Here is a 25,427-nt window from a genome sequence, read left to right as displayed (position 1 = left end):
ACACAAGTTTTGGGACCATTCCCTAGATCCGATGCTCGATTTCTGACGAAACCCTAGTTCTGTTGACCGCGCGGTCTACCCCTTTGACTGCATCCCATCGGGGGTCCCCCGGTGGGCATATGCCTCCATTTGAGCTTGGTTAGGTCATAGGTACATGTGGAAACAAGGATCATCACATATGATCTCAAGTTTCTCTCCGGTTCAACTCAGAGGAGTTCCCCCTATACATGCGAATCTGCCTAAGTGTAGTAACCCCCTGTCCGAGAAGCCGGACACACACAGGGGGTAGCCTTGGATATAAAACCATCTCAAATCACTTTTGTGCATTCCATGTGGACACACACAAGTTTTGGGGCCATTCCCTACATACGATGCTCGATTTCCGACGAAACCCTAGTTACGTTGACCGCGCGGTCTACCCCTTTGATCGCATCCCATCGGGGTCCCCGGTGGGCATATGCCTCCATTTGAGATTTGTTAGGTCATAGGTACATTTGGAAACAAGGATCATCACATATGATCCCAAGTTTCTCTCCGGTTCAACTCCGAGGGAGTTCCCCCTATACATGCGAATGCGCCTAAGTGTAGGAACCCCTGTCCGAGAAGCCGGACACACACAGGGGGTAGCCTTGGATATAAAACCATCTCAAATCACTTTTGTGCATTCCATGTGGACACACACAAGTTTTGGGGCCATTCCCTAGATCCGATGCTCGATTTCCGACGAAACCCTAGTTCTATTGACCGCGCGGTCTACCCCTTTGATCGCATCCCATCGGGGTCCCCGGTGGGCATATGCCTCCATTTGAGCTTGGTTAGGTCATAGGTACATGTGGAAACAAGGATCATCACATATGATCTCAAGTTTCTCTCTGGTTCAACTCAGGGAGTTCCCCCTATACATGCAGAATGCCTAAGTGTAGTAACCCCTGTCCGAGAAGCCGGACACACCTGGGGGTAGCCTTGGATATAAAACCATCTCAAATCACTTTTGTGCATTCCATGTGGACACACACAAGTTTTGGGGCCATTCCCTACATACTGATGCTCGATTTCCGACGAAACCACGGTTACGTTGACCGCGCGGTCTACCCCTTTGATCGCATCCCATCGGGGTCCCCGGTGGGCATATGCCTCCATTTGAGCTTGGTTAGGTCATAGGTACATGTGGAAACAAGGATCATCCCATATGATCTCAAGTTTCTCTCCGGTTCAACTCCGAGGGAGTTCCCCCCTATACATGCAGAATCTGCCTAAGTGTAGGAACCCCCTGTCCGAGAAGCCGGACACACCTGGGGGGGTAGCCTTGGATATAAAACCATCTCAAATCACTTTTGTGCATTCCATGTGGACACACACAAGTTTTGGGGCCATTCCCTACGCCCTGCTACTTCTCTCCCGCCCTTTTTTCCCGCTCACCCTTTCCCGCTGCTTCTCCCCCGCCCTTTTTTCCCGCCATGATTTCCCGCCAAGTTTTCCCGCCCACCCTTTCCCGCTCATTCTCTCCCGCCAAGTTTTCCCGCCCACCCTTTCCCGCCCATTCTCTCCCGCCAAGTTTTCCCGCCGTTTCAGCCCCTCGTCGGCCTATATATAGCCATGTCTTCTCCACTAACAGCACCAGCAACATTTCTCCCCTCATCACTTCTCTCATCCAACAGCACCACAAAATCCTCTGAGCTGAGCTGCCGCTGAGATGGCTCCTCGTCGCCGTAGCAACACGGGCTTCATCGGCGTTCGCCTGCGGCCGCCGGTGGTACGCGTGTGTGGCTCGGCACCTTCTACACGAAGGAGGCTGCTGCCCGCGCATACGACGTTGCGGCTTGGAGGTTTGGCCGGCCGCGCCACGAAATGAACTTCCCGGAGGTCAGGTCTCTGACGGGCTCGAGTCTCTCTGCGAGCCGCTACTTCGCTCACGGGGTGAAGCGCGGCGGTACAGTCTGGCGGCGGCGGATTGATACCACCGAGGCGGACGAGCGGTTCATGGCATAGTGGCGCGAGAGACCATCCGGAGCCGTCGAGGCAGAGCGCGCATTCTGGAAGGACAAGCAGACGTACAGGAGAGAGAGGAGGGCGGGAAAGCGGCAGAGGAAGGCTGCGGTTGAAGCAGAGTACGCCAAAGGAGAGGCGTCGACATGGGGGGAGGATGATGAACGGTGGTCGTGGATCTTCACAACCACCGCTTCAGAGGACACCCCCAGCGAGGACGAAGATTTCGACTTCTCTGATTAATATGTGTGTGTGTCGAGTCCGTGTGTCTAGCGTTAAGTGCTTTATTCGTGTGTGGGTGTAGTTCTTTAAATGTTTTGGTTTGTGTGTGCGTCTAGTTCTTTAAGTGTTTTGGTTCCTGTGTGGGTGTAGTTCTTTAAGTGTGTTGGTTCCTGTGTGTGGGTGTAGTTCTTTAAGTGTTTCAGTTCGTGTGTGGGTCTAGTACTTTAAGCGCTTTGGTATGTGTGTGGGTCTAGTTATTTAAGTGTTTTGTATCGTGTCTGGGTCTTAAGTTCTTAAATGTATCACTTTTCTCTGCAGTTCACCTCCGAGGGAGTTCCCCCCTATACATCCAGAATCTGCCTAAGTGTAGGAACCCCCTGTCCGAGAAGCCGGACACACCTTGGGGGGGTATCCTTGGATATAAAACCATCTCAAATCACTTTTGTGCATGCCATGTGGGCACACACAAGTTTTCCAGCGATTCCGACACTCCGGTGGTCTGTAACTTGGAAAACCCTAGGGCGGGGACCCCACACATCTACCCCTATAGCTTTCTCCGTGTGAGGGTTTACCAGTGGACTTTTTTATTTATTTTGCTTTGTTTAGGACATATGTACATGGAAACCATAGGTTGGGCATACTTTACCATAAAATAGGCTCCGTTCGAGCCATGGCGGGGGTTTCCACATACAGATCCTGGATTTTACCAACTGGTAGCCCATTATGCGGAAATCGTCAACGCCGGGTACATCCAAGGTTAGCCAAACCTTACATCACACTTGTACATGTATGTTAGGGGCAGAAGCAAGTTTTCCAACAATTCTGACGCTCCGGTGATCTGTTTCTTGGGAAACCCTAGGGTTAGGGTTAGGGCTAGAGTTAGGGTTACGGTTAGGGTTAGAGTTAGGGTTAGAGTTAGGGTTACAGTTCGGGTTAGGGTTAGGGTTCGGGAAACCGTAGGGCGGGGACCCCGCGGATCTACCCATATGTACATCGATAGCAAATGTTGGGCCTAGTGGCTCCGGTTGACCCGTCTGCGAAGAGCGTCACCCATGGGACCTACATATGCCATCTACGAATTCTTAAAAAATAGAACCATTTTTTACATAATTCATACTAGTAAATAAATAATAGAAACATATTATAAAGTAATATGAGAGAGGGAAAAAAATAAAAAAAATAAAAAAATACTATATGCCGAGGGTGGCCGTCGGCATAGGGTGCCCATGCCCTATGCCGAGGGTGGCCGTCGGCGTCTGACTGACGCCGTGAGCGGGCGACGACGGCGCGGGCTGGGCCAGAGGCGATGCCGGTGCTACGCCGAGGGCCAAGGTGACGCCGACGGCTGCCCTCGGCGTAGCCTCCTCTACGCCGACGGTATTTGTACGCCGACGGTCGGCTTCCTGAGCTGCCCCGGGGAGGCCGTACGCCGACGGCCCCGATAAAAAGCCGTCGGCGTACAGTTTGACCATCGGCGTCTTCTCCCATTCCTGTAGTGTTAGCCTGTTGCAAACGGATCAGGGCTAATTTTGGTGAGTTATTTGATAGACTGAGCTGCATCATTTTCTATCCAAATGCCACTTTATTTGGTTGCCTGCAAAATGACTATCTTCTATAGCGAGTCACAACACATGTGTTCGGTTACTATAGCAAGATTACCATTACACAATGCATACACGAGCCAACACAACGACACAAGAAAAGAAAGAAGTCCATATAACCCCCCTAACTATGGGGTTTGGGACAAAGAACCCCCTTAAGTTTAAAATGGGGCACTTAACCCCCTAACTATACAATACCAGGCAATTGACCCCCTCAGCACAAGAAAAGTGGTTTGGCACGGTGGTATTGCTAACGTGGACTGGTTTTAGCCACGTACGTGCTTGATTAGAACCTTTTTCGGTCAAAGTTTTCACAGGAATTTTATAGAGAACACAACCTCCGCCGGCGAAACTACACTCAGCGGCTCAACGCGCGAGCTCTTCGCTACAGCGGCGGCCAGCTCCTCGCTTCGCGGGTGAGTTTGAGGGCCAGCCTCCTCCGGTCCTCCCGTCAGGCCGCTGCTACCGGAATCGATTCGGCTGTCGGCGAGGCCCCTCCTAGTCCACGGGAGGCAGACTGGAGATGTCACGGGGGCGCAGATCGAGCTTTCGATGGAGGACGACGACCACCTCGTCGCCTCTGGCCTCCCCCGCTGGCGGCGTTTATGAAGGAGAGGCTCTTGGACACTGCGGCTGTGACAGAGTTGCTCACCAGCGCGCGCTCCGGGGAGCTGCTGCGTATCGACCACGTCTTCTCTATCGAGGAGGATGACACGTTTGGCGCCGGCGGCCCGTACCAGCGGCTGTCCGCGCGGAGGAGCAGGATGTGACGGACGCTGGACGGGGATCTTGCGATAATTTACACAGCGATGGGGCGGAGGCCCGGCGTTGCTGATATGCCGTGCTCTGAGGAGGCCCGCCGTCCCCCGATTTTCCACACTCCTGTGGAGCCTCGCCATCCCCCCGATTTGCCCAGCCCGTCTCTCGATGTCTTCCCCAGCTCCGGCGGAGTCCCGTATTCCCCTCCGTTTCTACCGCATGTGACGTCATCAAATACCACCCAGGAAACCGCTCTCGTAGTGCTGAGGGGGTCAATTGCCTGGTATTGTATAGTTAGGGGGGTTAAGTGCCCCATTTTAAACTTAAGGGGGTTCTTTGTCCCAAACCCCATAGTTAGGGGGGTTATATGGACTTCTTTCCACAAGAAAACAAAGGGGGAAGTTCGGCTCCCGCGACCATGGCCGCTGCAGGTGACCCCACGCTGCCGCCGCGCTGATCTCTCTCCTCGGCCCACCTCCGCCACCTCTGCGGCCAGATCCGGAACCACCACTGCGTCCTCTCTCCGTCAACCTCGAAGCCCTCCGCTGTCGTCGCCGCGGCGGAGTTCTTTCTCTCATTTGTCAGGAGCTTTCCCGCCGGCAGCTTGTTCTTCGAGGAAGGTAATTGCAGGGGAAGCTTCAGCTGGGTTGTAGCAGCAAGTATCGCGAAGCAAAGAAGGCCTGCCATGTAGGGGCTCGGCCTCCTGTCCCTGCGTGCGCTCTTGGAGCTTCCGCCCTTTCTCCCCATGCCAGCAACGGCGACCTCCCCGGCCTCGACCGCCGCGCTTGCTGCAGCACTCGCTCGTCGCTCGTCACGGCTACCTCCTGCAGGAAGGTTTCGCAAGGAGAATGGCGGCCTGGTCATCCCGGGTGCGGCCGTCTCCAGGCCGTCGAAGGCGACGCTCCATCCTCCCCTGCCGCTGGAAAGGCAGGCACGGGTGCTGTGCTCTCCAGCGCCACCCCTCCCGTCCGTGCCAGCTGCGGCCTCGGCGTCTTCCCCGTCGCCGACCACCGAGCTGTTGCTGCTGCCTCGTGCAGCCCCGTCTTGGTCTTCCGCTGCTGATGCCGCTGGTTTTGATGATGAGGAAGACGAAGAGGAGCTTGCCCCTCGGACGCCACCACCTTCTTCGACTCTGTCGTGCCTCCTTGTCTGCCCTGTCCAGGTTGCTGGTGGGCGTGTAGAGGCCCGCCCCGCCCATGTGCCGCCTGCCTCTACCCCGCGGCTGCGGCCTGTGATGTTGCCAACATGGAAGAGGTTGAAGAAGCGCTCCCCCCCCCCCCGACGGTGCGGCCTGCTGACGGTGAGGCTGGTGAAGGGGCACTGCCATTTGCTGCTGCACCCTGGCCTCCTTCTTGGGTGTCCGCTGCGGGCAACGACGACAAGGATGGCGAAGATGTTTTAGTTCCCCGGACTCCACCGGCCACCAAGTCCTTCGATGTTGCTGCTATTGACAAGGTTGTTCGCAAGGAGGTGGAGTGTGTGGCGGACACGCGCGATGGTTGGCAGGAGGTGATGCCGCGACGCGGCCAGCGTCGCTCGGCTCCGCCATGCCCGCCTTTTGCTCGCCGTGCTATTCCTGCTTGGCTCAGGGGTAGATGTTGCAGGTGCCTCGCTCCTGGTCACCGTGCCGCGGTTTGCTGTGACCCGTTTAAGTGCTCTCGATGCCTTGAGGACGGTCATCGGGCTCGTGACTGCCGTAATGCTTGGCATCCTCTCAGCTTGTTGGAAGGCCCTATCGTGTCGTCGCCCCGCCATGCGAAGGCTCCTCGTCAGGCCCAGGTTGAGGTCTTGCCCCCGTCCGATGTGCCTCGTCGTCGGTCCTGGGCGTCAGTTGTTTCTGCTCCTCCTGGTTCTTTGGCCCCAAAGGACATGCAATCCTCTTTGGAGAAGCAAGCTGAGCTATTCCAGGAGGCCGCCCGTCCTCTTCATGAGGTTGTTGTCTCTTTGCATGGCTGGATGTTAGCGATTGGAGGCTTTCTGGAGCGAGCGGAAGCTGCGCTGGGTAGGCTCTCCCGGATGCCTGCCGATCCTGTGGCTTCGCCTGATGTTGGCAAAGTGGGCGCGAGTGGAGTGGGCCTTCATGGTTGTTTCTCTCCTCGTGCTAGGGCGAGCTCGGCTCCGGTCTTGCAGATCATGCCCGAGCTCTTGGAGTTGTGTAGTGGTGTGCTTACGCCTCCTTTCGTCGAGGAAGTGAGGCCTAGCTCGCATGAGTTCTCGGATTTGGCTTCTTCGTTGTGTCGGGCACCTAACTTTGAGAAGTGTGGAGTTGATGACGCTGCAGTCTCTCCCTCTCCTCAGTTTACAATGCCGGTGGTTCCTATTGATGATGGGGTGGCTAAGTCTGGGCTATTGCCAACGGTGCCCGGAGCTGTCGTCGCTAGAGAGGTTTGCGATTTTCTCGCCACCTTGGTTGTTGCCTTCCCTGGATCTGCAGTTGGTTGATGAGTGCCTCCCGATATCGTGGCCTGTCTTTTTCGGTGTGGTGGGAGTGTCATGCTCCACTGTTTGTAGTGTTGCTTTGTGTTCTCTGTTAGGTTTGGTTATGGACGTGTGTGGGCGTGTTGTTTCTGTGAGCTTGACCTTGTAGGTTTTTGCCCAGTTTTCTCCTAAAAACTGGACACTCTCTACTTAATTAATGAATGAGGCAAAGCTTTTGCCTCCGTTTCAAAAAAAAAACAATGCATACACAGGGATCACAACAAGCAATCAAGCATAATACACATCATATAAGCATCTAACATCCTACTTACCAACTTTGTTTTAGCGACAGACTACTAACACACTTAGTTTAGCCTAATCAGTAGCGTAACTACATCTGGGGCATAAACCCCTCGCACAAAAGGGATGTTCAATAGCCTCACCAGGCCAACGTTACCATCATAACATCACAAAAGCTGCTACAGAAGAAGACATCTAACAAGGACGACTCCCTCTAATGGGGACATTCATACCGAGGATCTTCCCAAGGGCCCTGGCGGTGCTTCTTGCAGCTCGAGATGATCTCCACATAGGTGTTGTTCCTATACATCTTGAAGTAAAGCCACCATCCATGGGGGTAAAGACGACCGTGCCGTCAACTACCATCCCAACAATTCCAACGAACTCGCTCCAGCCTTTGATGAACGCGGCCCTTTCACCCCTCCACTGCAGTTGCACATTGTTCTCACGGTACTTGCCTAGATAGAGAGACGTCTTCACGGGCTGCCTATCCTTCTTGAGCTTGTACCTCTTGATGAGCACCTGCTCCATGGCAGGCGACACACTTAGGGTTAGGAGGTCAGTGGTGGAGAGCTGCACGAAGAAGGCTCGAATCTTGGGTGTGTAAATCTCGTCGTAGGCATCCATGAGCGCATCATTGTTGCCCCGGAGCAGCAACCTAGGCGTTGGGTGATCACCATGGCATGGCATTGACAAGCATTCCATTAACATGCATGCCGATGTGGTGATCAGCATGCCATGTCATCGTCACCTCCTTGCTTCTGTGCCATGGTCATATCATTCACAGCTGGCGAACACTACTTGTACCAAATTAGTAATCTACCCTAAATCGAACGTTCCCTAACCCGATTGCATTGAACTATTGTTGGATCTAAAAAGTTCTTACTGAAATCGAAAAAAGGGGAATCGAAAACTAACAATCGGACAAATGGAAAGTACCCATGTTGAAGGTGGATGCATACACCTGGCAGCGGCGGCTCCCTCTAATGGCGACATTTATACCGAGAATCATTTTCTAATAAATAAGTTAACCTATTTTCAACCGAGCGGCACGTTCGGTTAGCTACTTGTAAACAAATAAAAAAAATTACCCCATTTTCACCTCAAAGCCACGGAGAAAAAAAATAGAATTAATTGGGTTGTCTTGTAGGCCCTTTAGAATTACGCTTGGGCCGACTTCCCAGATATTCCCACGCACCCCAAAGCGCAAACTTTCAACTGAGAGCCCTGCCTGCCCTAAAAAAAAAAAAAAAAAAAAAAAAAAAAACTGAGAGCCCTGCCGTTGAACTGGAAGGTCCGAAACCCACCTGAGCAGCGGCGGCGTCCGCGTCCGACATCGCCGGCACTAGGCCTGGAATGCTGGCCACCATCCACGCCGGCCTTCCGCCCTCCGTCACGCCCGCGGGGCTCGCGACCACGCGCAGACGTCCCGACGGCGATGAAGCAGCCACCATCGAGGCACAATCAAGCCCATCGGCCGCCAAACCTAGCCGCCGCTTCAGATTCCCATGTCTGCCAATTTTCGTTGAACGACTGTGGCGTCGTGCAAATGACTTGCAGATCTGTCGCAGCAATCTGTCTCGCTGAGCACCAGAGGTAGTTACAAGGTAATGATTTTTTTTTGGTCCCCCCAAATTGGCCACTGCCTTGTTTTTGCGGATCAAATTAGCATTGTACCAAATTCTACCACATGAAAATTTACCAAGTATTCTCGCGCTCTATCAGTGGTTCGAAAATAATTTTAGGTGCATCGGAATCTCTCATAGCTTAGGCGATTTTGACAGGCGGTGTTGTAGAACTGTCGGTTACGCGTTTTTTGACCTGTCAGCGGCAGATCATTCATTCTGTTGCAGTGCATTGCTGAAACCTCCAATATGCATGCGCTGGCAGAATGCCCTCCCAGCCAATCCCACCATCTCCTATCCTTAGGCTGGTGCCAATGGGGGCGGGAGTGGAGGCGCTACCGCCCAGCGCGGGGCGAGAGGCAGGCGGGAGAGGGGCGGGACGGTAGCGTCGGGCGGTGGCACGGGCGCCCGGCGTTAGGGCACGGTACCGCCCGCCTATAGCCCGCGTTGGAGGCGAGAGTGGGGCGAGAGGGAGGCGATAGCGGTGCTAGTGGGGGCGGTAGGGAGGCGCTAGTGGGGCGAGAGGGAGGCGAGAGTTCGCACTATAGCCCGTGCACTGGCACCGTGGGGTGAGAGTGAGGTGAGAGTGGGGTGAGAGTGAGAGAAAAGCTGACGTGGCGGGGCGGGAGGCGGGCGGTGCATTGGCACCAGCCTTAGTTTAGCATTCGTCTCTTTTATTTATTTATTTTTGCATTCGTCTCTTTAGTTAGCTTTCCTCTGCTTTTTTCCTCAATATAAGTAACATCCCCTGCTTTTTCTGCCTTGGCTCACACTCACCAATCTCGATCCATGGTGGCCCGACTCCTGCTCCTGGGTTATCCAAATGTGCATTGGGCTTTAGGGAGGTGCATGTGTTCATCTTTAAATATTGGTGCTAACCTCTTCTATCAGCGGTGATGCTCAAATTCTGGCCAAGATTTCGGCGAGATGCTCTTTAGATGACACGTGCTAACCTCCATCTCGGTTGCGTGCTATGCCAGCAGCCTCTGGGCTCTGGTGGAGGCACAACATGGGATTCCTCAACATCTTATTTTTCTCCATACTCCTTGACGGTGATGCAGTGGCGGCGCCAGGAAATGGCGCCTGGGTATTCCGCCCAAAAATTTTTTTTTGCTCTAAATGTAGTATATGAATCAAACATCACAATACTATCAATATATGAATAAAACAACACTAGCATGACAACAATAGCAATATTTCAATTTATAAGCCGATAACGACATGAATACATAGGTACCTTTTTATTGATAAAGTGATGATGTTCCATCTTACATTATAACTTTGCGCTTGCCTTTTTGGAAGAGATTGATGATATCCTCATCCTTTACTTGCCTGAAGAAATCTCTCTCAACAAATGTAACCATACAATAGTTCAAATAGTCATCACCCATTTTGTTCCTTAGCTTATTCTTCAAATAGTTCAAATAGTCATCACCCATTTCCTTTGTTTAGTGAGTCTTCACTTTCATCATGTCCTCTAAATGCCAAGCCTTGGTGCAACAGATATCTCACACACTTGAGTGTCCATGTCAAACGCTGTTTATACAAAGCCTTGTATTGTGTGGTGTTTGAAGCAATAGACTCCCGAATTGATGTTTGTGGTGAATTGAACCTATCATACTTCTCTTGAGCTTCAGCATGAGCACTACTAACCTCACCTTCATGTTTCTTCAATCTCTTCTTCATGTTCCAGTTATTAAATCCCTTCTTCACAAAAGCATCTCCACCGGGACATCTTGTTTTATCCTTGAATAAATAGCAAACAAAGCAAAAAGCTCTTTCTTTTTCCACACTATACTCAATCCATGGAAAGTCTTTAAACCAAACAGCGGAAAAGCGACGCTCTCTTCCACCTTTATTTGTAAACTCAAATTTATGATTCTTTGGTTGACATGGCCCCATCTCAATAAATCTTCTTCTTACTCTATCTTGATCATTGACATCATACATAGAGATGGGAATCCGCTTTCCAGGATCATGTTCGAGTGCCTCTAAATCTGCTTGCATCATTTCATCATCTTCATCTATAGATTCATCATCTTCTACTTCTACATGAGGTGTTGAGGTTTCTTCTCTACTCTCCGGTGCTTGCCATAAAACCATTTGCAAATTGCTCTCAACACTAGATGCAGTTGTTGTCTGATTCGGTGTGGATGATTCATTCATTTTCCTTGTTTTTGCAGCCTTTTCCCACATTGTATGTATGCTACTACCAACAATACCACTCTTCTTCTTCTACAATAAAAACAAGAAACAAAAATTTAAAATCTTGCATCTATGATTGTATGAAGCTAGTAGGAGTGGATAATTTCTCTAGGAAGCAAGCAATTAAGTAATAACAAGAAATAAAATTGGGGGCAGATGGGCAGTACCTTCGCTGCTCGGGAACGCTCGGATGGGGATGGGGCGGCGCGGACGGGAGGAGGGTCTGGGGCGCGGGTCGGCGGGGCGCGGGGCTGGGGCGCCGCCGCGGCGGGCGCGGGGCCGTCGCCTGCTGCTCGGGGACGCGGGGATGGGGATGGGGCGGCGCGGACGGGAGGCACGGGAGGAGGGGCTGGGGCGCGGGTCGGCGACGACGGCGGGGCGCGGGGCCGGGGCGCCGCTGCGGCGGGCGCGGGGGCGTCGCCTGCTGCTGCTCCGGGCTCCATCGCCGGCGGCGGTCGTGGGGCGGCGACGCGGCGTGGGCAGGTAAGGTCGTCGAGGCCAGGCGCGTCGCGTGCGTGCGTGCGTGCTGCGAGTCTGCGAGCCTCGTGCGTGCGATGGCCGGTTCGGTGAAAGATCGTTCCTGACTTCCTGTGTATTGGGCTGGGCCAAATACATGCAAATTTTTTTCCCATCTAAATCTTGGGTATTCCATGGAAGACAGGGGCATACACCCAGCGCCGCCCATGCGGTGATGTTGGTGCTTGCTTGTTGCCGAATGATTATGATAGTTTATATGTTTACTACTAGCAGTTGGAAGAAAATACTTGTAGTTAAGAAGGTGGGTTAGAGGAGTGAACATAGATTTCGGTTTGCATATACTGAACTCCGTGCTCAGGAAAAGAAGACCTTGGGGCTTGGTCATCAGTTTATTATTATACTTTGCGCTTTGGAAAAGAAGGCGTCACATCATCAGTTTGGAATTTATTAACAAAACAGCGTCATCGCTTCTTAATTATTGGTCAGATCTAAATCTTGCTTTTGGCTTGGATAAACATAATATTTTATTGAAACAAGGCATGGATAAGCATATTTTTTTCATACAGAGGAAATAAATCATTTAATAAATTTTATCATTGTATCAAGCCGATATGATAGAACAAGAGTCTAACCTCAGGCCTATGCATACAACTATATGATAGCCAGCACATGCTGAGTTCACGAACCGATAAAGAAAAAGTTCAAAAGAGAGGTAAAAACATCCTCATTGCCTGCCTGCCCCAGTTGGGCACACGTGGTTTAAGCACTTAATTAGTGGCTGCCTAGTATACATATGTGCATATTGGATTGCTCTATCGGTCCCTGTTGCAGTTGGTATGAAGAGAATGGGTCGTGAGAGATATGACTCTGATTGGAAGGAAGTGAAGGTTATCAATGGCTACGCTGTGTTTATGGCCTACTTGTCATTCGCAGTGAGAGGGTTAGGCTTCCTGGTCATGACGTGGACTACAGTGGTTCTTCTCGGTGGCTTTGTCTCTATGGTAGACAAGCTAGATTTCTGGCTTCTCACGGTGATCACCCTAATACAGATACTCTGGTTAGTAGTACTACTTATACCATTTTTGCATATCCTTTCTAGAAACTTTTTTCATCAAAATTAAGCTGTTTCTAGGTAGATCACTGTTTAACTATGATCAGATTAACATATGCATAACATACAAAGCATTTTCTGGTGATCGGTCAATCAGAGGACCAGTTTTATTCGCCCTCTAGCTTTCTGCTTAATTAAATTATGTTTCTCTTGATCCTCCCCTACCTGGTGCCCTCAACTATCCTAGGCCTCTTCATTTCTGACAAGAAGCATTAGGAATCCCTACTGCATGTTTTTATTTATTTGCATTTTTTACTGTTTTACTGGGCTTCTGGACATCTTGCTTATCTCTTCAAATCATTTAGTTATCCTCCTCATCTTTCCTTTGATGTCCAGTTAGCCACTGTGGTCATGGGATCATCTTAGTGCACCTGCGTAAGTTGCGAACAAATGCCAGGAACGGAGATAAACTACGCATATTGCCAGATCGTGGTGATAGGGTGCGAGTAGAAAAGCAAAAATGGTGACACATATTTTGAATTTTCAAACTGATTAGATTAAAAAAATATAACCAAATGAGTTTCACAGTGGCTTGACAAGAACATATTATCGCAATAAACCACAATGCAAAATTCAAATGATGGGTGCGAGTAGAAAAGCAAAAATGGTGACACATATTTTGAATTTTCAAACTGATTAGATTAAAAAAATATAACCAAATGAGTTTCACAGTGGCTCGACAAGAACATATTATCGCAATAAACCACAATGCAAAATTCAAATGATGCCATTGTTAGATGATTGGAAAGCACAAATTCAATGATTATATTCTTTTTTTATTATATTTGTTTTAGTAGTTATGTTTCAAGAGAATCTTTTCTTTCACTATTCTGAAAATTCATAGCTATTTCTAACTTGGAACATATTTTACTACAGGATCGATGTCTCTTTCAATCAAAGGATAAGGTACATTGGTGGTCTGTACTCGAACTTGAAGGGGGTGAACAGTATATTGACAGATAATGCTCACCCTGAGAACAGGGTACCACCAGATGTAAAGCGAGCTGTGGTGGTGGTACTTGCAGTGATCAGGCCGGTTCTAGCGCTGGTTCACAAAGTGATGTTGCACATGTACATTGGCCCTCTGATGTGTCTCCTATGGTCTGGGATGGTCATCACCACTGTGATTTCGATACGAGGTCTAGTGCAACACAACCACTACGGAGACAAGGATGTGGACAAAAAGAACATGGATCCGGCGCATAATGTCTTGTATGTCTTATGTGTTGCCCAAGGCGCCCTGTTCTTGTATTATTCTGTCTTGTTGCTTTCGGAGAAGAGGATAGCTAAACAAGTGAGCCGAGCATACGGCTTCAAAGATGGTGGCCATGCAGTTTTGGGCTACTTGCGCGAGATTAAGAGGGGATGCTTGAAGAGTCCATCCTCTGCCAGAGGAAGGAACCTCGTCACTTATGCTGTACAACTCATGGAGTCCAAGTCACCTCGTAGGTGCCGTACCGGGATGCTGATACTGGACAGGCTACTCACCCGACATAGTTCAGACAATGTTGTTAAAGATCCAAATTTTGTTGAAGAAAATCACACAGAGCACAGGACCGGAGCTCTTTTTAATCAAAAGGAAATGATGAAGGAGAACGAGGATGAGAAGAAAAATAATAAGGAGAAAGAGGAGAAGAAAACGAAGGAGAAAGAGGAGAGGAAAAAGAAAAAGGTGGAAGATAAGGAGGAGAAGAAAAAGAAGAAGAAGAAGAGGAAGCATAAGCAGCCAAAGAAGGAAGAGGGGAAGGGGAAGAAGCACCAGAAATTGCAGAAGGAGATCAGAAGGCAATGCTGGTTTATAAAGCAGATGATCGGGTCTACATCCTCCACCCATGTTCTCCAGAAACTCCTTCATATGCTAGATTCGAGAGGATCATATGAAAAATTGATGAGGGAATCTGCTGCAAGGATAGTGGAGTATGTTGCTGTCGGGATTCGTTTGGAGCAGTTCCCACGAGGGATCCAATGCATATCTACACTCCTCAACACCTTTGAAGAATACCGTGGACTCCAGCCATCGTCATCGTCATCACCAAACACAAACAATAGTCATGATCAGGAACAAAGCAGCAGCACCAACGATCATTCTCCGCCATCAGATTCAGAATCAGATTCAGAGTCAGAATCAGAATTAGACTTGGACAGCCACGTCAATTGGCGTCCATCACCCAAGGATACAAAGAGCAACTACAATGCCCACTCGTTTGACGGATACAAAAGTCTGGTGCTTACTGGCCTTCGTATCATTTGCAGCCTCGCGGGTAGTGAGCACAACTGCAGGATCATAAGCAACACCAGACATCTTACCTGCAAGATCATGGCACCCATCAGCTGCGATCTAGTGCACAGTACCCATCATAGTGCATGGTCCACTTGTGTAGTAGAGGAATCGCTCAAGGTGATGCTTCGGCTCGTAACTGCCGACGGAGAGACCGGGATCCAGCTACGTCGACAGATCTCAAACAACAAAGAAGCAATCACCACCATGGAAAGAATTGTTACTTGTGTAGAATGTAAAGGCCAAAAGCTACATATGAAGGCCATTAAGATCCTCACTCAAGTATGCAGGGAGAAAACTGAAATAAGGGAGTTTCTGGCTAAGATACTCGTGAGCATCTTTGTCAACGATGACAGCAGCAACGACTCCATCAGAAAGGCTGCGGGCAAAGCACTGGTTGTGCTGATTTTCAGCAGCAAAAGCATTGCCACCATACTCCCCAAGGAGAATGATGATGCATCTGAGTTCGTTGCTGGTCTCGTTAAAATAGTTTCACAAGTTGGGAACCACGATGCATGGCGAAAAAGTGCAGCGGAAATTCTGGAGCATCTATGTGTTCATTACACTGATAATGAAGAATATCTCCGCACACTCAAGAATACCATGACCTGCGTGATACCAAAGGTATGCTAGGTTTTTTTTGAGACAATTACTGAGTATAACATAGAAGTAAACACACACCACCACGCGCACACCTTTGCATATTATCTACTGAAGGCCGGAGTCAATGTGACACAAAACCTCAAGAATTGCAGGGGCAAAAAAGTATACACAAACATGGGTTGAATTCATGTACTGCAATCTAATCTACACTATTGTTTCACCGTTGTAGGTGCTGAGAGAAATATTGTCGGTAGGTGATGAGTCAAAGCCGGTGTATGGCAGATCAGATGCGGACATCGAATGGCAAGTTGTCGACGGTGGGTATGCTGCTTCACAAGTCAGTGTCAGAGGCACCACCACAATCAACAACAAGTACAACAACAACTTGCATGCTGCCCTGCTATCCCTCTGTGTGACAGCATGTGAGACATTAAACCTTGATCTCGACATGTTGGGAGAAGGTGTGGCCTTCAGCTTGGCGAGGAAGATGGTGCAGCTGAACAGCGGCAATCTCACGGCCGACTGCCTGGCAACGATGAAGCTTACCGTCAGGATGGTGATAGCGGCGCTGACGAAACTCAGGGGCGCCCCCGGCATCATCGTCAAACGAGCTGACCTGGAGAGCCTGATGGAGTCTCTATCCAGGGCTTCACAGACTATGCTTGATCTTGAGAGCTGCATGGTTTTCGCTGCCGCCGGGCCAACGACGACAACGACCCTCGATTCCCTGGTGGAACAGGCGCAAAGTCTCCATGCCGAGATCAAACTGCGAGAGCTGGAAATCACGCCAGCAAGCCAGGCTAGTAGCTCTCTCGGTGCCAACAAGCTACTCTAGATTAATTTCGAGGGCAGGCTACAGTATATATTTTTAGATGTGTATTTGCTTATATTCATTAACCTGTAATGTACTGGACTGTCCTGTCATGAATGAACTAATTGATATATTTTCTGTAAAAAGCATTTTATTCCTCTGACTGTCGAGCGATGGAAATTAATCTCAGAGCAGCCAGTGTGCTCTCTCTCTATATACATACCTGCTCGAAAGTTTGCAGGGCAGTTGCAATTGACCAAAATCAACATTTTTCATATGTAATCTGGCAGAATTAAGGTCACAAGGAACAGGTTGTGCACCACCCCTCGCTAACTGATGCTACTCCATGGTTTAAGTATAAACTACTCCGTTTTAAAATAAGCGTCACAGCTTTATCTAGGTGCGGGCGTATCTAGAGGCATTTCTGTGTGCAGATACATGTATCTAGAGAATGTTGCGACACTTAATTTGATTTTGAGGGAGTAGGTATGAACTAGGAAAATTGCCCGTGCGTTGCAACGGGACGGAAAATTCAGAAACACACGACACCACATATAATACAACATTAATCTTAAAAGTATGAGGATAATGCATGCCGCCGGCCCCTGCCGCCGTGGCGGTGGGCCTTCTGTCCCAAAGGGGGGCAGGGACCTTGCACGCCCGCGCGCAGCAGAACCAACAAGTCGGGGCGGTGGCCCCGGACCTCGTTGTCGCGCGACGCGCTGCGGTACGTCGCCAGCGAGTCGTGGAGGCGGAGGATGTGGTGAGGAGGTCGAGGTGGTGAGTGTTGGGCGGAGGTGAAGGCGGATGTCTGCCATGTGCGGCGACGACGACCAGATATGCGGCTTCTGCGCCGAGCGCCGCTGGCTACTCCGGCGGTCATCGTTCTCCTTCTGCGACGTAGGTGATGGGCCATGCTGGTCCAACAGGTAGTTGGCGCGCGGATGTGCCCTGGCCCTGGTTGAGTGTGTTGGCTGCGCTGCTCCGTCGGCGGGGGTGGCGCCCTGGTAGGCTGCAGGGTGCGGCTCTCCTTCAAGCATGTGGGCATAGAGGACGCCGGGGCGGCGGCCCCGGGTTGCGGTCGGTGGTCTCATCAGCGAGGCACCCATGGTGGGTCGATTTGGCATCACGCCGATCTGCTGCCCATGGGGATGTGGTTTCTCTTGTTGTGGCGGGAGGTGCTGCAGTTGGTGAATCACATGGTGGAGCTTGGCAGTCGTCTGCGGAGCGAGTTCCTGCTGATTGCTACATGCTTTGGTGCTGACGATCTGCCCAGACTTTCACCCCATCGATGAGGGCGTGGAGGAGCTCTAGGAGAAAGCTCAACCTCGGCCTTTGGTTGGGTCCGATAACGATGGTGCCTCGGCATCGTTTACCTTCTTGGAGGCATTGTTGTTGAGCTTTGTTTCTCTCCCTCGTGGGGTTGTGGCTCTCCGGGAGAAACCCTAGCTTTGGTTTGCCAAAGCGGGCAATGGTGACAGATAGCCACTACCTCGTTGGAGGTATCTCCTTGGAGAGTCAGCATGTGGTCGCTCGCTTGGTCTCGCTTGTCGATGAGGTGGTGGACGTCGGGGCAGAGGCCCCGAGAGGTTGTGCTTGTGCGCCAAGGCGGCGGCCTCCGGAATCACCGCGAGTGGTAGCCCTATGAGGTTGGGTCGCGGTTCGTCATGGCTTGGGTGGCAATGTTCTGCGGCTAGTGCGGCGGCATTGTCGACTCAGTCGACGCGTCCCAAAGGGGGTGGGACTTTATGTCGGGGCGGTGGCCCCGGATGAGTTGGTGTGATGGCCGTGGTCTGCGGTCACCTACCATGAGTAGCTTGGGATACGGGTTATTGGTTCGTGCGGCATTGCAGCTCGAGAGCAAGCGGTGGTACGTCGGGTCAGCGGCCCCGGAAGGTGGTTGTCATGGTTGGCTGCGCAGGACGTGGCGGAGCAGCGGAATGTCGGGGCGACGGGTTCGAGTGATCGTCAACTTTGAGGGTGTTCGACCTTGTGTCGTGTGGGAGATAAGGTGACTCTCAGTGTTGGTCATCAGTGTTTCGGGCACCACTTTCGGCGCATGGTCTCGTGAAGAAGGCTTCTTCACCTTTCTCGGACGTCCTAGGTCTACTCCTCCCATAGCAGATGTGGCTTCTTCTCTTCAACAATGGTGGGTGTTTTGCTAGTTTGGTGGAGCGGTTCACCGTTGGTTGTGTTTGTGTGATTGGCATTCTTTTGTGGTATCTGATGTGTCGTTGATGAGGGTGGGCATGGCTCTATGGAGTTGTTGTTGGGTGGGCTTGGCCATGTCTATATCGGGTTTTGCCCGGTTTCCCTTAAAAACTGGGCATCTTATTCTTAATTAGTAGATAAGGTAAATCTTTTACCTTTGTGTAAAAAAAAAATGAAATATAATAATATCTGAACATAGAGAGATTATCTGAACACACAAACGCAGTTAAACTGGCAACCAGCGATGACATATTAGCCCTGCACGTAGGTGGACTGTGGAGCCATGATGAACCAGATCAATCGTAGCACCACTTGGTTGATGCAAACGATTTCAGTTGATCGTTCTGGAAGAAACATACATATAGCTAGCAGTAGACCTTTGTGAGCCTTTGGAAACGGAAAGACCAAGGAGATCTGCTGCCCTTCCCATGCACCGAAATCGGCTGTTTGCCGCAGAGACCGAGAAGTCCTCAAGGCAGCCAAAGTCGGCGCACTCATCGACGCACGAACCACCCCCTCCCGCGCCTTCTCAATCAGCGCTGACGCTGATCCTCTTGATGGAGGACCTCGGCTCCGATGCTTCTGCTGCTAATTTTGCCGTCTAGCATCGTGGAGACGAAAAACAAACTTGCCTCTATTGTCTGGAACACGTGGCCTGTATGTTTATACTCATGAAGCCTAATCAGTTCGAGTAAGACACTGCCGACTCAGTTCGAGTAGGACACGGTTTACTCCAAACACTGCGGCACGGCAGGGAGACCTACGAAGGCGAAGGCATCTTTTCGGACGGACGAAAGCATAATATGACAGACGAAACCACGGACGAAGGCGCCTTTCGCGTTGGACGAAAGCGCACTTTGACAGACCAAACCAAGGAAACGTTAGCTCCTTTATTATTAGGTATAGATATAGATTGTACAATCTGAAAATTCCGTCCAAATAGTGTTTTCATCCCGAGGTTAATGAGGGCGCCAGCCGCCAGACATGTCCTGGTTCCACCCACCTGACTTACTGGATAACTAGTCCGGCGATGTACACAGGCAATTAGAGCATCCCCACTCGTTGGCGCTCCCCACGCCCAAATCCGGCGAAATTTTCGTCCGGATTGGAGGAAGATTCGGCGTGGGGAGGAGTAGTTTCCCAGCCGCGTGCCCAGGCGAAGACGACGATGCGAATTTGAAAAACGGAAACTTGACAAACTACGGCTAAAAATGGGCGAATATAGACTAAATTTAATGATATTTATTATATAACGGGCGGAGTTCATACATAGAGGCCGAATTCGACTATATTTCGAATTCGGCTAGGGGAATTCAAATGCTAATTTTAAAACACGGCGCTCTACATGCCGAAATGGCGGTAGAACACCGTGTAGTCGCCGCCGTCGTCGTCGGAGCCGTCGTCCTCGACCTTCGGCGGCGCGGCCTGGCTGCTGCTGCCCTGGCCGGCGTCTCCCCACCCCGGGGATGGCTTGTACCATTCGTCGTCGGAGGACTCGAGGTCGACGAAGGGGACAGCGACGCCGGATGGAGGTGTCGCAGGACGGCGGTAGCGCGCGACGTCGTCGGCGGCGGTTGGAGCGGCGCGGGCGGCGAGTTGGCGTGCGGCGGCCAGGTCCAGCAGCCGCCGCCGGCTGCTTTGCTCCGCCTCCTCGCGCTCCCATTCGCGCCTCGACCACGCCAGGGCGGCGTCCTCGAGGAGGGCCTTGTCGGCGGGCACCAGGTCGTTGAGCGACCTGGGGATCGCCTCCGCCACGGCAACGTCCTCCGCCCGCTTCGCCTCCTCCTCGGCGAGCCTGTTTGCGGCGGCGTTGGTGGCGGCCGCGGCGTCCTCCTTCTTCGCCGCCTTCCTCTTCCGCCCAGGCTGCGAGGGTTGGTCGCGGATGACGAGGGCGCCGCTGCTGCGCCCTCTGGTCGGCGGCGGAGACGCCGGCTCCTTCTTGACGCGCGCCGGCGTCGAAGGCGACGTCGCCTCCTTCTTCACTGGTGCCAAGGATGACCTCGGCGCCGATCCGGAAGACGACGAGCTGGCAGCCATGCGCCGTGGCTGCCAGACGTTTCCCCGGCGGCGGCTCGCCGATGCCCTCGATGCAGGGGGCATCGTGAGCACTGGGAAGTTTCCGCCCTCGATGTGCTCGAGGACGGCCTCGAGTGTCCGGCCCGGCGCGCTCCACCAGCGTCGGCGGCCCGCGGCGTTGTTGCGCGGAGGCGGAGGCGGCGGGCCGTCGTAGGCCGCCAGCTCCCGCTCCCACCGCTGGAGGAAGTAGGAGTTCCACCGCGTGTAGTTGTCGGGGTGGTGGCGCGGGTCGGCGCGCTCCTCGTCCGTCATGGTCATCCGCGCCTCCTCGATGGCGACGTCGAGGGCGTGGCCCCGAGGCGGCGGCGGGATTGGTACGCCGCCAGCACTGAGCCACCACCCGCCGCCGGGAGGCCTCGTGTCCGGCGGGCAGGGGTACCCCGCCTGGTGGAGGAGGTGCCCCTCCCACGCGTGGAGCGACCGGCGGGGGAAGCCGTTGTTGGCTGCGCCGTCGTCGTCGTAGAACGCCATCGGGAGAGTAGAGGGAGAGTGGAGGGAGAGTGGAGCACGGGGTACGCCTCGCGGCGAGCGGAGCGGCGTATATAGGCGCGGCTGGCGCGGGGGATTAATGCCGCGTGGAATGCGACGCGTCCGCGGCGAGCTGACCGGCGGCAGCCTTTACTGCGCGCGGAAGACGATGCGTGCGCGGAAGACGACGACATTAACTCGCCGCGTGGCCGGCGAATGCAGACCGGCGGCAGGCTTTTACAACGCGCGGAAGACGATGCGATGAGGACGACGATCGGTTTCTCCCGCCGACAAGTTGGGGCCACCAGACGCGCGGAAAGTTTCCTCGTTATTTCCCGCGCTTTCGTTTCGTCCGGACTCCCCGAGCGCTCCCCGGGGGGCCGGTGATGGCGTGGGATCGCCGGATGAATTTAGGCCCAAATCCGGACGAAAACGAGGAACCGGGGGCGCGACTGGGCCGAATTACGCCGTCCGGATGGAAAAAACGTCGTTCGGGGGGCTCGTCGGGCCGAAGTACTGTAAGCATAGCACGCGATGGATTTGGTCCGGAAATTATACTAGTACCAGATTGAACTACTTGTGTTTTCCTTTGTTTGGTTATTATTAAGGTTGAGAAAAACGCTAGACGTAAGTGAGATGGTTGGTATTCGCCAAGTGCCGAGGCGATGCTTAAGCGCCCTAGGCGAGTGTATATATATGTTATTATATATGAATATGCATTAGTTTTAAAGCATGTAAATGTGTAAATTTCTAATAACTACCCTTAGAATAATACTCATATAGCTCATTAGTAAAGTATGTCATGATTTTTTTATTGAGAAAGACAATTTTTTAGTTGCCCCACCTAGGCTTCCGCTTATGACCTAGACGAGGCGTTTATCCATCACCTAGTGTCTAAGCGTGCTTAAGTGTTGCCTAGGCGTCGCCTTGTCGAACAATAGTTATTATCTAATCTTTCTTGCTAGACCGGTACCGTTCACTGTTTATCCTTGTTTACAAACATGTTTTTTGAGCAAATTGAGGATGCAGCAGGATACAATTGATTTCATCCATGAAGCTGTAGGTGCTGAATTTGCTAATAGACATACGCGGTGCCAAAATTTTGAAGTAAACCATGTGGAGGTTTATTTTCCAAGATATACATTTTTTCAGGAAAAATGCAGGATGTCCAAGGCACCATTAACTCCTATAACAAAAAAACTCCTTCCAATGTCTTGGACTTTTTTTCTTTCATAATGACACAATTTTTTTTATACAAGTTTGTAGGTTGGTATGTTGCACTTTTTATCCTCCACTAATCTGTACAGAAGCGCTAGACCATGGATATTGGGTGAGGCCGTTTACAAACGGTTGCACGAGAATCACATGTTGATGCTTTGATATTTTTTTTTTGTCTTCGGTTGATACATGTATCGAGCTTATATGATTTGTCAGCTGTAATTTTTTGTGAACCGAACAAACAATAACAACATAAATAGGCCATATACATCGGTTGATGCAGAGACAGATGCTCCCCCTTGAAATATTCCGCATTCCATGTCAAACAAAAAACATGAATACTTTTATAATTTTCTTGAGAACTTTGAGGTGCCTCAAAATCAGACACAATTAAGTTTGTGCATGATGCTGCCGCTACTGAATTTGCTAATAGGCAATTAAAGTTTTTTCTTCATGTATGAAACAAATTATTATGCAAGTTCGTAAGTGAACATATCGAATGGATTTTGTTCACACACACATGAGTGTAGGTGTGTTCTAGACCATCGATTTATTCCCTGAGGTTCCCGCTCACTGTGGTAGATAGAAAAGTAGTTCTCTCTTCTCCTTTTATCCGAAACTTAAAGCAAAACAGAAGGTGACAGAACCACCCACACCTATGCGTGTAAGTACAAAAGTATTTTCGGTAAACATATTGCACATTACTCCTACAACGCATTCCATGTCAAACAAAAAAACATGTAATTTTTTATAATTTTCTTGAGAACTTTGGGGACCTCAAAATCTGACACAAACACCTAGTCCCTCCGTTCTAAACTAATTGGTGTTCCAATTTTGTCTTAAGTCATTTCTTTGTAGAAATATATCAACATCACCCCATCAAAGTAGTTTTATTAGATTTATCTTGCCGAACTATATATATATATCTAAGGTTGTAGTGAGCATATTTTCCTATAGATTTAGTAAAACTTAAACTCATTGGTGCCGCCACCGTTCTGCCTCGCCTCATGTGGTCTTAGCGCCATGGAGGCATGGTGGATCTCGGCTCTTGTTGGCGAAAAGGCTTCGCTTCTTAATGGTTTTTATAATTTGGTTAGGGTTTGTGTTCTATTTAGAAAGGTGTAAGAACAAGTCCTTTACCCCATGTGTGGTTTTGGTAATTGATGACAATCCCTATGGACTAACGGTTGCATTGAGAATTGATCTTAGGTCAAGTCCATAGCTATGTGTTGGACTCAAGGTTGTAAGATGGAGAAGACGGAGTACAATGATGAAGATGGTGCCGAAGAGAGACAAAGACCGTGTTGAAGATGAAGAGAGAAGACGGCGTAGAAGATGAATAGAGAAGACGGGGTAGAAGATGGATGACGACGGTGGCGTGCGTACAAGATGAAAGAAGACGGTGGCGTGTAAGTTGAAGGAAGACGGTGGCATGGACAATCATGAAGAGTATGAAGACGGAGCTTGCCGACTCAAGAAGAACGCGCAAGGACTAGGTTTGTGCTCGATAGGATAGTGAGTCGCATCATCGGAGAGAGCTCAAACCTAGCATGCATTGCATCGTGTTTCTTATATCCATGAGATGAGTTAGAGCTTGTGTTCATTCTCATGACAAGCTCTATCTCATCGGAAACGGATTCCGGATGCATTGCATGTTGCATGTGCAAGGGTGATGATTTTCCCGATATACCATATTGAGAGGTTACACCTCTATGACCATGAGAAAATCATCACTCACTCTTTTGCATGTTTCTTAGTTCTTCTTGGTTCTTATCCATGATATGAGTTAGAGCTTGTGTTCATTCTCATGACAAGCTCTAGCTCATCGGAAACGGATTCCGGATGCATTGCATGTTGCATGTGCAAGGGTGATGATTTTCCCGATATACCATATTGAGAGGTTACACCTCTATGACCATGAGAAAATCATCACTCACTCTTTTGCATGTTTTCACCTTGTGTAGTGGTAGCTCTCGTCGTCCTCTTTCCGGTAAAATTGGTTTCACCTCAATCGGAGTTTCCAAGCCCGAGATATTGCCGTTTTCGTATTTAAAGAAAAAAGGGGACGGGCGGTAGTACCGGTCAGGTACCGGTCAGGTACCGGTTTGGTCTCTGCGAGACAATGCATCTGGTCCGGTATTGACCCGGTACCGACCCGGTAGTACCGCTTGTGGTACCGCTTTGGGCCGATTTGGGCCTATTTCTGACCGTTTTCTGCGCAGTTCGCGCGCGAGCGGTAGTACCGCTTCGACAAGCGGTAGTACCGCTTTGGGCGCGGATCTGACCGTTTTTCAGCCCCAACAGCTATATTTCTGGGTCCCCTATATATATCTCTCTTCCACCTCCGACCCAACCAACCCTGCACCTCCACTCTCTCTCCTCCATTGTTGACCTTGGGTTCTTTCTTCCTCCTCTTGATCCCCCCACTATTTGTTGCATATTTTTTGGGGAAAGGAGAGAGGAGATCTAGATCTAGAGCTTTACCAATTGAATCCTCCTCTAAATGAGAGGATCTTGCTAGATCTAGATCTTGGAGTTTCTTGGTGTTTCTCCTCCTTTGTTCTTCCTCCTCTTGATCCCCCCCACTATTAGTTGCATATTTTTGGGGGAAAGGAGAGAGGAGATCTAGATCTAGAGCTTCACCAATTGAATCCTCCTCTAAGTGAGAGGATCTTGCTAGATCTAGATCTTGGAGTTTCTTGGTGTTTCTCCTCCTTTGTTCTTCCTCCCTTATTCCCCCAATTGCTTCTTCTAGCTTTGTTGGAATTTGGGAGAGAAGAACTTGGGCATCCTAGTGGTGTTCTTAGCCATTGCATTAGGTGCATGGGTTGTGCTCTCTCCGGGGTTCCGATCTCGTAGGGTGTGTGTGTTCTTCCTTAGTGGATCTTGGTGATAGGGTTCCTTAGTGGAGCATTGGAAGAGTTCCTCTTGTGGAGCATTGGAAGGGTTCCTTTGTGGGGCATTGGACGGGTTCCTCCGTGGGGCATTGGTAGCGTTCCTTTGGTGGAGCATTGGAAGGGTTCCTTGTGTGGAGCATTGGATGGGTTCCTATGGTGGA

The 25,427-nt window shown here is 50.7% G+C and overlaps 2 protein-coding genes across 2 annotated transcripts; one reads left to right on the top strand and one right to left on the bottom strand.

The window, feature by feature from the left end:
* Positions 1-10,133: 10,133 nt before the first annotated feature.
* Positions 10,134-11,672, bottom strand: LOC127314040 (uncharacterized). The gene is made up of 2 exons (XM_051344505.2): positions 11,284-11,672; positions 10,134-11,146 (listed from the first exon to the last, which is right to left on the bottom strand). Exons 1-2 carry the CDS (start codon positions 11,557-11,559, stop codon positions 10,343-10,345), a joined length of 1,080 nt encoding a protein of 359 aa, XP_051200465.2. The 5' UTR covers positions 11,560-11,672; the 3' UTR covers positions 10,134-10,342.
* Positions 11,673-11,864: 192 nt separating this feature from the next.
* On the top strand, positions 11,865-16,500 carry LOC127314039 (uncharacterized). Its single transcript, XM_051344503.2, has 3 exons — positions 11,865-12,650; positions 13,581-15,606; positions 15,815-16,500. Exons 1-3 carry the CDS (start codon positions 12,430-12,432, stop codon positions 16,418-16,420), a joined length of 2,853 nt encoding a protein of 950 aa, XP_051200463.1. The 5' UTR covers positions 11,865-12,429; the 3' UTR covers positions 16,421-16,500.
* Positions 16,501-25,427: the final 8,927 nt, after the last annotated feature.

This window comes from Lolium perenne, chromosome 7 (genome assembly GCF_019359855.2).
Source record: "Lolium perenne isolate Kyuss_39 chromosome 7, Kyuss_2.0, whole genome shotgun sequence".
Classification (NCBI taxonomy): Eukaryota; Viridiplantae; Streptophyta; class Magnoliopsida; order Poales; family Poaceae; genus Lolium; species Lolium perenne.
Note: the sequence above shows the minus strand (reverse complement) of the source record. Positions and strands in the feature narration are given on the sequence as shown.

Bases quoted from the DNA above. Each gene is read 5' to 3' on its own strand.
- LOC127314040 (XM_051344505.2), bottom strand. From the start codon at position 11,559: ATGGAGCCCGGAGCAGCAGCAGGCGACGCCCCCGCGCCCGCCGCAGCG. The intron at 11,147-11,283 runs GTACTGCCCATC...TTTTTATTGTAG, and splicing joins AGCGTTCCCGAGCAGCGAAG to AAGAAGAAGAGTGGTATTGT.
- LOC127314039 (XM_051344503.2), top strand. From the start codon at position 12,430: ATGAAGAGAATGGGTCGTGAGAGATATGACTCTGATTGGAAGGAAGTG. The intron at 12,651-13,580 runs GTTAGTAGTACT...ATTTTACTACAG, and splicing joins ACCCTAATACAGATACTCTG to GATCGATGTCTCTTTCAATC. The intron at 15,607-15,814 runs GTATGCTAGGTT...TCACCGTTGTAG, and splicing joins TGACCTGCGTGATACCAAAG to GTGCTGAGAGAAATATTGTC.